Source organism: Eriocheir sinensis, chromosome 35 (genome assembly GCF_024679095.1).
Source record: "Eriocheir sinensis breed Jianghai 21 chromosome 35, ASM2467909v1, whole genome shotgun sequence".
Taxonomy (NCBI): domain Eukaryota; kingdom Metazoa; phylum Arthropoda; class Malacostraca; order Decapoda; family Varunidae; genus Eriocheir; species Eriocheir sinensis.
The window spans coordinates 5,936,846-5,952,553 of NC_066543.1; the positions used below are offsets into that span (position 1 = coordinate 5,936,846).

A 15,708-nucleotide genomic window follows, 5' to 3' on the forward strand; every position below is an offset into this window, starting at 1 on the left:
GGGAAAAGCATGTATGAAAATGTATTGGGGAGACTTTTAACGCCGCGATAATCTATTGGGAGGAAGGGAAGAAAGAAATATAGAAAGAATAGTAACAATGTAAAGGATAGATTATTGAGAAAGACGTGCTATTCCTTTATTACGAAGACAAAGACGAAATGAAAACCAGCACTTCCACCAACACCACCACCAACAACACCACTACCACCGCCACCACAACCACCACCACCAACAACAACAACAAACAGAATCGTATATGAAAGACTAAAATCAAGTCCAAGGTAATCTGTTCAGAGATAATTAGTAAAGATTATACTGCGCTGTTTATTAATCTTCGGAAGCGGCATTTAGATTTAGGGTTTTAGGAGATCAGATAGCATTGTGATTATCGGTTATATCATTATCAGTAGTAGTAGTAGCAATAGTAGTAGTAGTAGTAGTAGTAGTAGTAGTAGTAGTAGTAGTAGCAGTTGTTAGTAATAGTAATAAAAGTAGCAGTTGTTAGTAATAGTAGTAGTAGTAGTGGTAGACATGTGTAGTAATAGTGGTAGTAGTAGTAGTAGTAGTAGTAGTAGTAAGTAATGGAAAAATGCATCCTTGAAGTGAAAAAAAAAATAGTATGGCGGTATAGTGATGATGATGGCAGCGGTGTTTGTGATAGTGGCTGTAAAGGTTGTGGCTGAGGTGGAGATGAGGGCGGTAATGGTGGCAGCGATGATGGTAATGATGAGGGTGATAATTAAGGCAGTGGTGCGGAAGATTCATCATGGTAGTGGCGGCTGGGAAATTAATGGCACTGGTGATGGCAGATGTAATAAATAAGGTTGCCCTCCTCCTCCTCCTCCTCCTCCTCCTCCTCCTCCTCCTCCTCCTCCTGTCTTTATATATTCATCCATCCTTTTTCGTTCCCTCTTCTTAATCCTTCCTTTCAATTTTTCTTCCTTCCTCCTCTCCTCCCCGTCTTCATCACCCCTATCTGCTCCTCCACATCCTCTTCTTCCTCCTCCTCCTGTCTTTATATATTCATCCATCCTTCTTCGTTCCCTCTTCTTCCTTAATCCTTCCTTTCAATTTTTCTTTCTTCCTCCCCTCCTCCCAGTCTTCATCACCCCTATCTGCTCCTCCACATCCTCCTCCTCCTCCTCCTCCTCCTCCTGGGTCAGAAAGATATGTAGGATGGAAGGGAAAGAAGGAGAAAGGGAGAAGGTGAGGTAGGAAGGTAAGGGGAAAGTAGATGGGGAGAAAAGTAAACAGGTAAGAAGGCAAGGGGGAGGTAGGTGGGCAGGAAGGGAGGATAGGGAAGAAGGGAGACAGTTAGGTAGGAAGGCAAGGGGGAGGTAGGTGGGCAGGAAGGGAGGCTAGGGAAGAAGGGAGACAGTTAGGTAGGGAGGCAAGGGGGAGGTAGGTGGGCAGGAAGGGAGGATAGGGAAGAAGGGAGAAACGTTGCTGAGCTTGTTCAGGTAGGGAAGCAAGGGGAAGGGAGATAGGCAGAAGGGTCGGTACAGAGGTAGAGCAAACCTTCGATATAAGGATGCGAGCTAATTAACTTCATCCTCCTCCTCCTCCTCCTCCCTCTTCCCTTCGTCTCCTCCTTCCCTTCCTCTTCCCTCCATCTCCTCCATCTCTCCCTGGCTCCTTCCCTACGTCTATTTTCATTCCCTTCTCTCCATTCTACCTTCTCTTCATCCCTCCAGTCTTACCTATCATTCTTCCCTCCATCTCCGTTTCTCCTTGCCTCCCTCCTCCCGTTTCTCTCCATCTCTTTCTCTTTATCCCTCCCGCCTTACCTATCATTCTTCCCTCCATCTCCGTTTCTCCTTGCCTCCCTCCTCCCGTTTCTCTCCATCTCCTTCTCTTCATCCCTCCAGTCTTACCTATCATTCTTCCCTCCATCTCTGTTTCTCCTTGCCTCCCTCCTCCCGTTTCTCTCCATCTCCTTCTCTTCATCCCTCTCGCCTTCCCTTCCATTCTCCACTTGCCAATATTATTTTTTTTTCCTTTTCTTCCTTTCTGCTTTCTATTTCATCTACCTTCATTTCTCCTGTGTCTCCTTTCTATCCTTCCTTCTTCACTTTCACTCTTTAGCTCTTCCTCTTCCTCTCTTCCTCCCCCTCTGTTCCGCCCTCCTTCACTCCTACTCATTTTAATTCTCCTTCCTCCTCCTTCCCTCGTCCCTCTCTCTCCCATCTTCCTTCCCCTCTCTTCCTCCATTCTTCACTCATCTTTCCTCTTTCTCTCTTATTTCTTCGTTCATCTTCCCCTTTCTTCTTCCCTCCTTCACACCCACTCTCTTTAACTTCTCTTCCTCCTTCCCATCTTCCTTCCACTCTCTTCTCCCCTTCTCTTCTTCCTCACTTCTTCATCCCTCTCCCTCCCTCTTCTTTCCCTCTTTTCCTCCCTTCTTTTACTCATAATCCTCAACTTCTCTTCGTTCCTCATCACGGTAGTCCTCAGCTTCCCTTCTTCCGCCTATACCTCCCTTTACCTCCCACCCCGTCTCCCCCTCCCTCTTCCCCCCCCTTGTTTAGGCCTAATAGCGGGTAATCTTAGGCCGGTGGAACACAAATCATTCTCCGCCACACTCACCCTCATTAGCCTAATTAGATCATTACGCCCTGAATGACACCCTGCAAGAAGAGTGTCTCCTCCTCCTCCTCCTACCTGTTGTTGTTGTGCCTTTTGTGTTGTTATTATTTCCGCTCCCAAGAACACAACCTCCATCATCTACAATAACACATTTTTTTTTCCTCGCAATGGTTCCTCTTTGTGATATTAATATTTTCTGCAGCGTAACTATGTAGAATTCTTTCATTCCTTTGCTCTCTCTCTCTCTCTCTCTCTCTCTCTCTCTCTCTCTCTCTCTCTCTCTCTCTCTCTCTCTCTCTCTCTCTCTCTCTCCACGACACTAAATATTATCCCTCTTTCTATCTCTCCATCTCTAACTCTATCCATCTACCCATCTCTCCCCTTTCCATCCCCTCACCCTCCACTTCCCTAATTACTATCCCTCTTCCTCTATCTATCAATATATATCTCCCCTCCCACCCTCTTACCCTCGCGTCCCTCCCCGCAGTGGCGCCGCAGAGCGTGGAGCTGGTGCAGGCGGCGACGGTGCGGGCAGGACTGGAGGAGCGCCTGGAGTGCCGGGCCAAGGGCGCCTACCCCGAGGCCAACATCACGTGGACGCTGGATGGCAAGAAGCTCAACTTTACGGCCAAGGAGGTGAGGTGGGGAAGGGAGGAGGGGAGGGAGAAGGGGAAGACTGAGAGGCAAGAGGGAAACAAAGATTGAGGGATTGATAGAACAGAGGAAGGGGAGGGAGAAAGGGAAGACTGAGAGGCAAGAGGGAAACAAAGATTGAGGGATTGAGAGAACATTAATGAGACAAAAAATTGACTAAGACTTATGGATGAGGCAGGCAGATGAGGATAGATGAATGGCCTAAGGGATGAGAGGAACGAATAAAGAGATGAGGGAAAAGATGGAAGAGGGATGAGTGGAACGGAGTGTAGAGAGGTGGAGGAGAAATGGATGAAAGAAGGGGAAGAAAGGAGTGGAGTATATCAGCAGAGGACAACACGATGAGAATGAAAAAGACGAAGGAGAAAGAGGAGCAAAGATGGGGTGAAGAAAATCCCTTGCCGAATATAACGAGGAGGGAAGAGCCGAAGGAGGAGGAGGAGGGGTGGAAGAGAGGATGAAGGAAGTGCATGGTGACGCGATAATAGAGTAGAGGGAAGAGATAAAGAAAGAGAAGGAAGAGACAATTGCAGTAGTTAAGGAGACAAGTTGGAGGAAGAAAAAAGTTTGATCGAGAGACATGGAGAAAAAGGAGAGAGAAGAAAAGGAAAAGAAAGGAAGAATGGAGGAAAAGGCATTGCATACAGTTAACGAATAGAGAGATAGAAATAAAAAGACTGAAGGGCTCGAGAAGGCGATGATGGGGGATAGATTCTGAATAGGAAGGGATGAAGATGGGGGAGATGGGGAGAGAGGAAGATTGGTGAAGGGAAATGAGTTGGTTAAGCGTTGGTGAGAAGCTTCCTGCGTTGTGGTAAGTTGAAGCTTTGACAAGGACGACGAAGGAAAGTTGAGAGGGGAGGAGGAAATGAGGGGAGGTGGAAGAGAGGGTGGAAGGCAACGAGGAGGAGGTGGAGAAGGAGGTGGAAGAGGAGGAGATGAGGGTGATGAAGACGAGGGAAAGGAAATTAGGGAAGAAAAAAAATAGGAATGCAAGACTAGAGATGAAGAGGAAAGGAGGAACGATGGACGAATATATATGAAAAAAAAAAACAAGGAAGAGGAAGAGGAGGAATATGTAGTGGGGGTGATGGAGGTGGGGAGGAAGGATATTATGAAGAAAAAAAAAGAGAAATGCAGAACTAAGGGACAGGGGAGAAGAGGGATAAAGGAAGGATGAACGAATATATAAAAAAAAAAGAGGAGGAGGAGGAGGTGATGGAGATGGGGAGAAAAGAAAATTACGGAGAAAAATAGAGGAATGTAGAACTAAGTGATAAAGGAGAATTGGGAAGGAGGAAGACTGGAAGAATACAGAAAGAAGGGACGAGATGAAAGAAAGGAAGAAAGAAAGAAAGAGAAAAGTGAAGTACTTGATAAGAGAATTTGAAGGAGACAAACAAGATCATACGAAGAGTAAAAATAAATAAAGAGATGTTGTAGAGAGTATGTGGAAACGAAAACAAAAAAGGAAAAAGGATGAAGGAAGTGAAGGAATGAGGAGGGGAAGGAAAGATAAAGAAAGTACGAAGGGAAAATATAGATGGAAAACAAGGAAACATTATAAACAGAAGAGGAAGGAAAATAATAAAGGAAACTAAAGGACAGTAAAGCAAGCAGCTCAAGGGTGAAAAAAAAATCATGAAAAAAAAGAAGCCCGCTCAACACTGCCCCTTTCCCCTATATAAAAAGAGTTAAGAAGAGTTGGTTATGGTATTGCTTTCTAGTACCCTGTCTGTCTGTATACCTGTGTGACTGTTGCTAGCTAGCCCTTTATCTGTTCCTTCCACAAACACTTCTTCTGTCTCCTTTTGTTTTAATCGTTAAGTCTCTCTATCTGTTTTTTTTATTTTTTTTATTTTTTTACTGACGTTTTTCTTCTGCATCTCGCTTGTATATGTCTTTTTTTTTCTTTTCTTCCTTTATCTTATTTCACTTGTATTTGTCTCCTTTTTCTTCTCTCTCTATCTTTATATAATCTCACTTGCACATTTGTCTATTTCCTCTCTTTTCCCTATCTTTATATTATCTCTGTGTACTTGTTTCTTTCTTCTCTTTCTTTCTCTATCTTATCTCACCTGCATCTTTGTTTCTTCTTTCTTCTCTTCTTATCTTTATATTTATTATCTCATCTGTACATTTGTCTCATTCTTCCTCTTTCTTTATTTCATCTCTCTTGTATATTTGTCTCACCTTTTTTTTATTTCTCCTCTTTCTTTCTCTTTCCTTATTTATTTCTACCATTATTTCACTTAATTATCTTCCAGTGTTTCCTTCCACGTCTTCTCTCGGACATTTTCAGATACTAATTCCTCTTTTCTTTCTTTCTTTCACCATCGGTTTCATTTTCTTTCTCCTCCTATTCTAAAAAAACGAAATCATGAGTAAAAACTGACCTTCTTCGTCATTAATTATTCCAAAGAGACTTACACTAAGATGCTTTACTACTTACGCTGCACACTACTTTTTTATATTTATGTTCTAACTCTTGATAATAATTCATCTTATTCTCATTTCTCATTGGCCTCGAGGTTATTCCAGTCTCTCTCTCTCTCTTTTTCTCTTTCTCTCTCTCTCTCTCTCTCTCTCTCTCTCTCTCTCTCTCTCTCTCTCTCTCATCCATCAGCAATTTGTTTCACTTCATCCATCGCAACTCTCATTCGTCTTCCTTCCTGTCATCTCGTCATCAAGACTCTTTTCTCACCCTTCTCTTTTCCCCTCAGCCATATTTTTCTTTCCCTTTCTCTCCCTTAAAAATCCTTACGCAATGTTCTTGTTCCTTGTTTCCTTATCCTTACTCAATTCTCCTCTCACTCAAATCCTTCTCATCCTTCTCCTTCCTACAGGGTTTTTTTCATCCCTTATTCCTTTAATTTCCTAGTCCCCTCTTTTTTCCTCCTTTTCCCCGATGCTGTGTCTTCCTAACCAAACCAGCTTTCCGAACTTATCTCCCTTCCCCTTTTCCCATTAACTCCCTTCTTGTCAACCATTTCCCCTTACCATTCCACCGCTCATCACTCACCTTCACATCACAATTTTCCCATTTCCCTTTAGCTTACCTCACAATCTCTCTCTTCTTTAATTATCATTCCCTGTCAACCTTTTCCATATACCGTTTTACTATACATTTTTCATCTCCACACCATAATCTCTCTGACCTACTCCTCCTCCTCGCATCTCCTTTTTTCCGTTTCATTTCCCGCCGTGTCTCCCTCGCCATAATCCTCACACACTTTCTTTTTAACCAAGCGTACAGTAAGAAGTGGGTTCGTGGAGAAGGGACTGGTGTGGGAGAAGAAAAGACAGTAGGAACGTAGAATTGAATGGTGTAGGATGTTGACTATCCCCATCACGCACTCCTAATCTTCCTTCCCTCTCTCTCTCTTTCTCCCTCACAGACGCGGCAGGTCGGGCAGGACACAGTGTCGTGGGTACGGTTCATCGCCTCGCCGCCTGACAACGGGGGCGTCCTGGCCTGCACCGCCTCCTCCTCCACGCTGCCCGACCCTCCCGTCACCACCAACACCACCCTCAACGTTACCCGTGAGTATGGTGCTGGTGGTGGTGATGATAATGGTAGCGGTAGTGGTAATAGTAGTAGTAGTAGTAGTAGTAGTAGCAGCAGTAGCAGTTGTTATTGATGTGGTAGCAATAATAGAAAAAAAATAATTACTGTGTGTGTGTGTTTGTCAGAGAGAGAGAGAGAGAGAGAGAGAGAGAGAGAGAGAGAGAGAGAGAGAGAGAGAGAGAGAGAGAGAGAGAGAGAGAGAGAGAGAGAGAGCATTCCCGAAAAACGTAGATCGTGGAAGAATAGAACGGTTGAACAAGAAGAACTTAGTGGAAAAAAAAACTATCGAGAGAAAGTTTAAAGAAGTGTTTCAAGAGCCAGAGAAAAGCGGTCGATGAAGGTGAATTGGCGGCCAAAAAAAGATTCTGAAAGGAAGAGGAAAAGAAAGGAAATGGAGGGTTCAAAGGGGAGGAAAAAACGAGCGATCTGGAGGGGGAGAAAAGGCGAAAGAAAAAAAACTGTTGAAAAAGAGAGAGAGAGAGAGAGAGAGAGAGAGAGAGAGAGAGAGAGAGAGAGAGAGAGAGAGAGAGATTGATTGATTGATTGATTGATTGATTGATTACGACTGCTAAGAAGAACAGAGGAAAAACGAAAGGAGGAAGTTTAGGTGGAGAGAGAGAAAAAAAAAATAGAGATGCGGAAGGTGATCAAAAGGGTTGCTAATTAACCTGGAAAAAAATAAAGCAAATCTGAGAGAGAGAGAGAGAGAGAGAGAGAGAGAGAGAGAGAGAGAGAGAGAGAGAGAGAGAGAGAGAGAGAGAGAGAGAGAGAGAGAGAGAGAGAGAGAGAGAGAGAGAAATAAGACAGGAATTTTAAGGGTAATATATTTTTTTCACGGAAGGTAAGTCGTCGGGAGCCTCATTTGGGGACGCTTGAGGGCTAACTCTGGTAAAAAAAAAATTATTATTACATCTCCGGGAATAGAAAGAAAGGAAGAAGTGGAACATTAATTACGGCTTCTTGATGGGGGCCAGGGCGATCTTTTATGATGAGGATGCTGATAGGATAATGAAGACGAGGATAAAAGGTGGTGCAAAGAAATCTTGTAGAGGAAATTAACGCGGGGAGAAAGATGAAAAAGTAGAGGGCGAAGGAATTGATCATGAAGAAGAGAAAGAGAGAGAGGAATATAAGTGAGCAAGACTGATAGGATAATGAAAACGAGGATAAAAAATGGCGAGAAAATAAATCTTGTAGTGGAAATCAAAGGGAAGAGAAAGATGGAAAAGTAGAGGGCGAAGCAATTGATCATGAGAGGAAGAGATAGAGAGAGAGAAATAGAAGAGAGCAAGACTGATAGGATAATGAAAACGAGGATAAAAAATGGCGAGGAAAGAAATCTTGTAGTGGAAATCAACGCGAAGAGAAAGATGGAAAAGTTGAGGGCGAAGCAATTGATCATGAAGGAGAGAAAGAGAGAGAGAGAGATAGAAGAGAGCAAGACTGATAGGATAATGAAAACGAGGATAAAAAATGGCGAGGAAATAAATCTTGTAGTGGAAATCAACGCGAAGAGAAAGATGGAACAGTAGAGGGCGAAGCAATTGATCATGAAGGAGAGAGAGAGAGAGAGATAGAAGAGAGTAAAACTGATAGGATAATGAAGACGAGGATTAAAAAAGGCGAGAAAATAAATCTTGTAGTGGAAATCAAAGCAAAGAGAGAGATGAAAAAGTAGAGGGCGAAGCAGGTTATCATGAAGAGAAAAGAAGAGAAACAGCAGCGAAAAATAGAATAAAATGCGAGGAAGAAAAGAGAAGGAAGAAATTACGAGAAAAAGAAACAAAGAAGGAATAGAAGAATACGAAATGTGGGTAAGAAGATGAGTATGAAGAAAGAAGAAACAAAGGAGGAATAGAAGAATACGAAATGTGGGTAAGAAGATGAGTATGAAGAAAGAAGAAACAAAGGAGGAATAGAAGGACAGCAAGTTAAATAAGAAGAGCAACTGCATAATGAAAAAAAAATCTGCGCTCTGATACAAATTTTTCTCCGTGTAAAATTTCGTGCGAAGAAGAATTATTGATCGAAGCTTTATTAAGATGAGTCAGCTTTTTGCCTAAGATGGATGAGAGGCGCCTTCATTTATCTCTCTCTCTCTCACACACACACACACACACACACACACACACACACACACACACACACACACACACACACAAAGCAAAAATGAAAACTACTCCCTCGCTATGTCAGTTTTGAGGCTTTATTCATTGCTCCTCCTCCTCCTCCTCCTCCTCCTCCTCCTCCTCCTCCTCCTCACCCCCGACCCCGCCGGAGAATAGGAGGTCGGAGGGACGAGCGTGCAATGCGGGGACAATGATGGGGAGACGGAGGGGACAGGGGGTAGGGGGGTAGGGGGGAGAGGGGGCATGGAGCTCCTGACCCCACATGAATATTTAGTGTTGTCAGGTAACGCCCAGGTACGAGATGGAAGAGGATTAAGTTGGGAAAGAGGAGGAAGAGCAGGAGGAGAAACAACAAGAGAGAGTATGAGGAGGAGGAGGAGGAGGAGGAGGAGGAGGAAAAGAAGAATTAGAAGACAAAAAAGCAGGAAGAGGATATATAAGAAACGTGAGGATAAGGAGGAGGAGGAGGAGGTAAAGAAGAATTAGAAGAAAAATAGCAGGAAGAGGATATATAAGAAACGTGAAGATAAGGAGGAGGAGGAGGAGGAGAAACAACAACAAAGGGAATGTAAAGAGGAGGCGAAAGAGGAAAAGCATTAGGAGAAGGCATATAAGAATTAAAAGAAAAAGATGAGAATAAATATTACAAGAAACGCAAGGATAAGGAGGAGGAGGAGGAGATTGGCAGGTAGGAGGCAGGTAAGCTTCTTCGTATACCAGGATTTCCTAATGGACGGTGATTGTTGCGTTTCTCACTTCATTATTATTATTATTATTATTATTATTATTATTATTATTATTGAATTTCGACGGATGGGAATTTTCATCACTTTGTTTTTTGCAGTACAGTAACGGTTTTGGGTACTCGGTGTGGGTCGGCGTCGAGTCGCTTTCCAATATCTATTTTATCCCAACACTCGTCCATGGGGCCATAACGTGGGGAGGGCTGGCACTGTCGGCACTAGGGGTACAGCCAGGCGTGTATCTCTGCCTCACGTCACGTACCTTTTTTTATGTGAGTATCGCAACCCGCGCCCTTTAACCTTTACCCAGTGCCAACAATAACAACAAGAGCAGCAGCAGCAGGTGACGGGGTAAGGGGACGTCGATGTCTTTGCATAATTCATATTCTTTTTTTTGTGTGTGATGTATGTCGCTGAGGTTACGGTAATGGTATGATTGGTGGTGGTGGTGGTGGGGTGGGTGATAAGGCCGTGGTGGTGGTGGTGGTGGTGGTGGTAAGGGGTGGATGATGGTGACTGGTAAGCTAGTTGTAAGTCACGGTTATGTTATTAGATGTTGTCACGGGGGGTTTCAATGATTATAATGACTACAGTTGATGGTTCATAAAAATAATAATAATAATAATGTCAGTAGCGTCAATACCACCAGCACTATCACAACAACATCAATAGCAATATAATGAAAACACAAACCCATTGATCGGCCTAGTCTGTTATGCCCTGTTGTTGCGAATGCCCAATTTGGTCTAGTTTGGTCTGATCTGTTTTTGCGGAGGCTTGATTTGGTCTAATTTGGTAGGCCCCTGATTTTGCCCACTTTTAGATTTGGTATAGTCTGGTCTGCCTTGTTTTTGAGCGGGTTTAGTTTGGTCTGGTCTGGTCTGGTCTACCCATACGTTTTCCTCTCCTCAGTTTGGTCTATCTTAGTTTACACCTGGCTTTGCTCTAGTTTAGTTAGGTCTGGTCTGGCTGGTCTACCCTTGCTGGTCTGGTCTATCCCACGTTTTCCTCTCCTCAGTTTGGCCTATCTTAGTTTACACCTGGTTTCGCTCTGGTTTAGTTAGGTCTGGTCTGGTCTGGTCTATCCTTGCTGGTCTGGTCTGGTCTCCCTGTGTTTTCCTCTCCCCAGTTTGGTCTAGCTAAGTTTGTCCCTGGTGTTGCTATAGTTTAGTTTGGTCTGGTGTGGTTTAGTCTGGTCTACCTTACTGAACTGGTCTCCCTGCGTTTTCCTATCCCCAATTTGGCCTTGGTCTTGGTTTCGGTCTGGTTTAGTTTGGTCTATATTAGTTTGCCCTTGGTTTTGGTCTGGTTTAGTTAGGTCTGGCCTGGTCTGCTCTCGCTGGTCTGGTCAGGCGGCGGTGTGGCTGGGCAGGTCCGCCGGTTCGCCACACGCAGAAACTTAAAGCTGGAGGGCGAGTCGTGGCGGCGGCGGCGGCGTCAGGGAAGCTTCGTCGCCCCGTCAGCGCCGCCTCGCCTCGGGTAGTTACTTTAAAACGCCCAAAGGACCTTCAATATAGATCACACGCCGGGTTCAGGACGACGACAATGGGACGACCGCGGAGAAGTGGAGCCGAGAAAAGGAGAGAAGAAGCAGGAGGAGAGGAAGGAGTGAGAGAAGGGAAGACTGCGAAAGAAGAGAACAAGAAAACAAAGTGAACGGATTAACAGCATGGTAAGAAAGAAGAAGAGGAAAGTCTGGGAAAGGAGAAAAAAATAAGAAAACAGGAAGGATGAGGAGGAGCAGCAAGAAAAGAAGGGAGAGAAAGGATAGCTGGGGAAGGAGAGAATTAGAAAAGCAGGAAGGATACATTAGAAAGGACGGGAGAAGAGAAGAGAGAGAAGGACGGAAGCTCAAGGAAAAATAGAAGTGGAGAGGGAGAGGAGAGGAAGGAGGGAGACGCAGAACTGAGCAGGAGAGAAGCTGGCAGCGAGTATGACCGGCTTTAGGTTATGAATAGGTTGAAAATATTTTGTTTGAACGCTTTTGAACCTGTGCTTACGAAATATCCTGTGTGTGTGTGTGTGTGTGTGTGTGTGTGTGTGTGTGTGTGTGTGTGTGTGTGTGTGTGTGTGTGTGTGTGTGTGTGTGTGTGTGTGTGTGTGTGTGTGTGTGTTTGCAGTGCTTCATTTGACGGTGGTTGATGTAGCGGGCTTTTTTTATTATAGTTTCCTTTTTTGTGCCCTTGAGCTGTCTCCTTTGTTGTAAAAAAAAAAAAAATACACCACGTCAGACCACAATGCCAGGCTAGCCGGGAACACCAAGCCTCGAGTAAGCAGTGAGAGCCGCACCGTTGCTCGTTTTCGCCACCTTGTTTTCCTCCCTCGCGCGCTTATCTCTCTACACTCCCCGGGCACTGACTCCAAGGCTCCGCGGCAGTGCAGTTTTCAGGCCGGTATCCTCAGACGCCTCCGCCACTCACACCAACCATTTCCAAGCGACGAAAAGAAAGTCAATCGGGTTCTAATGAGTGCACTTTTAGGGTCATGAGGTGGTCAAACTAACACCAGAGTCATAAAACTACTCCTGGTAATGTCCGGAACTCCTACGAAAGCCTTGTCAAATATGCGAGTTTGGACAGCGAAATGTTTAAAGATGTGACCTTAAACCCTGACCTGCCTTTGTTTTTTCCACGTCGCGCAGGTTACGTCCATTTAGCCCAGGGGATCAGCTCCTCCCCAGAACATGAATAAAAATAAAACAATCCAGAACATTCGCAGTTTACGGTTCTCAACATTTATTCTCTCTTGGTTTCGTCCTGTCTTTATTCTGTCGCTCATAAGGTGGTCGTATGTTGGAAAGTTTCGTTTAGTCGGCGCAACATCTGTGGTCATATGCCGGAGAGAGACAGAATGGGAAGGAATTATAGGAGAAGGGAACAGACCACAGGAGACGAGCCACAACCCCCGATTAATACCTGGTACCCACTCCCTGCTGGGTGGACAGGGGCGTAGGATATCGGAAAAAACCGCCTGTTGTGAGCCGAGTGTGCTAACCACTGCACCACGAAGCCCCCATAAGGTGGTCGATATTTCGGGGCGCAACAGTTCCTGGCCATCCGTCCCTTCGGGGAGGAGGCAAATGGGAACCTACCTGCGATAATTAATAACCATACCTTGAGGAATGGACACACAAACTAGAGAGTAACTGGAGGAACGAGTACTTAGGGTAATTGCCAGTCAACCCGGGGTAATATACCAGGTGTAATGAATACTTACGGTGATGACCTGTTTGGGTGATGAGCAAGCGAGGAAATTAGTACTTAGGGTAATGAGAGCCTGGGACAAAGATTGCTCAGGATGATGTATGTCCGCCAACACCACCAATCACTGCAAGACACACGGGCAGGCAGGCAGGCACGGCAGGCAGGGCGTACGCAACAATGGAACGTTTGCACTCTTATCTTCTGAGCGTGTCTACCCAGTGCAGCAACAACCCGGATAGCGGAACGCATTGACGGTGAAATTTTTTGCCTGAAGGCTAAAAAAAATATATTCGAACACAGTATTAATGAGATCATGCCTCCACTCATACTACATCGAATACTGCCTTCAAAGATAACGACTGCACTGTGACGGCCTGGTAGCCTGGTCGTCTCCTCTGATAGAAAGCTCTGCCACGTAACACCTACAGTCCCTCGCCTTTAGTCCAGTCATGCCTATCTAGCCCTTCAGCTCCCACCAGGTCCTTCAGGATGCACCAGCCTTTCCAGACCACCGAACTCAGCATCACAAGACCAACCAAGTTCTTTCAATCCCTTCAGTACTTCTATCCTCAACTTACACCACCATCAACTCTTGCTGTTACCCATCCTCCCTTTTCCTTACACATTCCTTCAGTTCCTCCACTAACAATTACTAAATTCACCAGCCTTACCATCACAAGACCAACCGAGTTCCTTCAATCCCTTCAGTACTTCTAACCTCAACTTATACCACTACCAACACTTGCTCCTCCCTCATCCTTAAAAATTCCCTCAGTTCCTTTACTAACAATTACCAAATTCACCAGCCTCACCATCACAAGACCAACCGAGTCCCTTCAGCCCCTTAAGACCCAAACTATACCACCACCAGCTCCATGAATTTCACCCAACCTCCCTAATCCGAGAACGTCCCTGCATTCTCTTCACCAGCAACCAGCCCATCACCTACTCAGCCCCTCCCAGCCCCGCCAGCAACTTATCCAGCCGGCAAAAAAGTGTCTGACGTGCTTCTTTAACTTCGGCCGAGGAAAATGTGGGGAAGCAAAGTATTTAAAAGTGCGCAGATGGATGTGAAGACGCGGGCACCGGGCTTCCTGATGCTGTTAGGGAGGAGCGTGATGGAGGAAACTGTATTAGGCGACTTTATACTTCTCTGAGGAGGAGGAGGGGGGGGGGGAGACGGGGTTGCGATGAAGTAGAAGGAGGAGGAAAAGAAAGAGGAGTAAAGGAAGAAAAGGAGAGGAAGAGAAAGGAGGAGGAGGAAAATAAAAATGAGGAAAGGAAGAGGAGGTCGAGGAGGTGACGGGGTTGAGGAGGAGGAGGAGGAGGAGGAGGCGGAGACGGGGTTGAAGGGGAGGAACAGGAGGAGGAGGAGGAGGAGGAGGAAAAGGAGACGGGGTTGAGTAGGAGGAGGAAGTTGGGGAGCAGAGGATGATAAGGAAGAGGAGAAGACACAGTAGAGAAGAAGGAGGAGGAGGAGGAGGAGACGGAGTAGAGGAGAAGGAGAAGGAGGAAGAGGAGGAGGACACGTGGAAATTAGGTAATAAAAAAAGTAATGTGAGAGGGAATGGCGCTGACGAAAGATGAAAGAGTATGAAGAGAAATGAAAGAAGTAGAAATGGCAGAGGAAAGATGAAAAGAAGGAGGCGAAATGGAAGATAGAAAAAGAGGAAGGAGAAAGTAGATAAGGCCGGTGAGCGAAAGAGACGAGGAAAGACGAACCAGAAGGATGATGATAAGATACACAGAGAAGTAAAGGATGACGATATGTAATGCAAGAAAATATTACGTAGAAGAGGAAATAGAAAAGCAATAACACGCCACGTATATAAGAGAGAAACTCGATGTCATAGAGAAAAGAGAAAGAGATATCGAGAGAAAAAAAAACTGAAGCGAAAGAAAATAATAACGTAAAAGATAAAACAGAAAAAAGAGAACTGACGATATTGAATAAAGAAGAGAGAAAACTGACAAAATAAAATAAGAAGAAAAGTGAGAAAGAGAAACTGAGAAAAAAGCTAAAATGAAAGAAAACTGGAATAAACGAAAAAGGGAAGAATAAGCGACATGGAAAATATATGATCAAGAGAAAGGAGAAAGAGTGACATAGGAAGACTTTTCAGAGCCTGTCTTTTCGCCTTCCTCTTGCCTAGCCCTCTTCCTCTCCCTCCTCCTCATCCTCTTTATCCACCTAACACCCTATCCTTCATCCTTCAGCTTCCTTACCGGGCGTGAACAAAACAGGGATCCTATGACCAATTTTGTCCTGTTCCTTCCCATCCTTCCTTTTCACCATCACCTCCCCGTCACCATCATCACCAAAATCACTATCATTCTGTTTCTTCACATTTACTCTTTCACATCACTTTCAGTCCTCACCATTACCACAAGCGTTCATTATCCTTTCCATACTTCCCATCCTTACCCATCATCATCCCTCTCACTATCGACATCACCCAAACTATTTATCATTTTCCATCCCCTCCTATTTTCACCCTCACCATCCCTATCATTATCCGTCTCACTATCCACGTCACCAAAGTCAATGATATCACTGTCCAACCTTCCCTTTTTCACCCTCACCATCTCTCTCACTATCCGTCTCACTATCCACGTCACCCAAGTCAATAATATCACTTTCCATCCCTTCCAATTTTCACCGTCACTTACACCATCACCATTCACATCACCCAAGCCATCATCACTAACACCATCACTACCACCCACATCACCCAGGCCACGTCCACCACTTTCTCTCCCATCCCATGCCTCACCATCATCACCATCATCATCATGCCCCCTCCCCCCCCCCCCCACTTCACCTC

General features: G+C 44.9%; 1 protein-coding gene across 1 annotated transcript in view; it reads left to right on the forward strand.

The window, feature by feature from the left end:
- LOC127007547 (contactin-3-like) overlaps nucleotides 1-15,708 on the forward strand; it is a 249,851-nt gene that overhangs the window by 186,460 nt on the left and 47,683 nt on the right. The window contains exons 6-7 of the mRNA XM_050878716.1: nucleotides 3,074-3,222; nucleotides 6,639-6,783. Of these exons, the coding sequence (XP_050734673.1) occupies nucleotides 3,074-3,222; nucleotides 6,639-6,783 (294 nt within the window). The remainder of the gene's footprint in view (nucleotides 1-3,073; nucleotides 3,223-6,638; nucleotides 6,784-15,708) is intronic.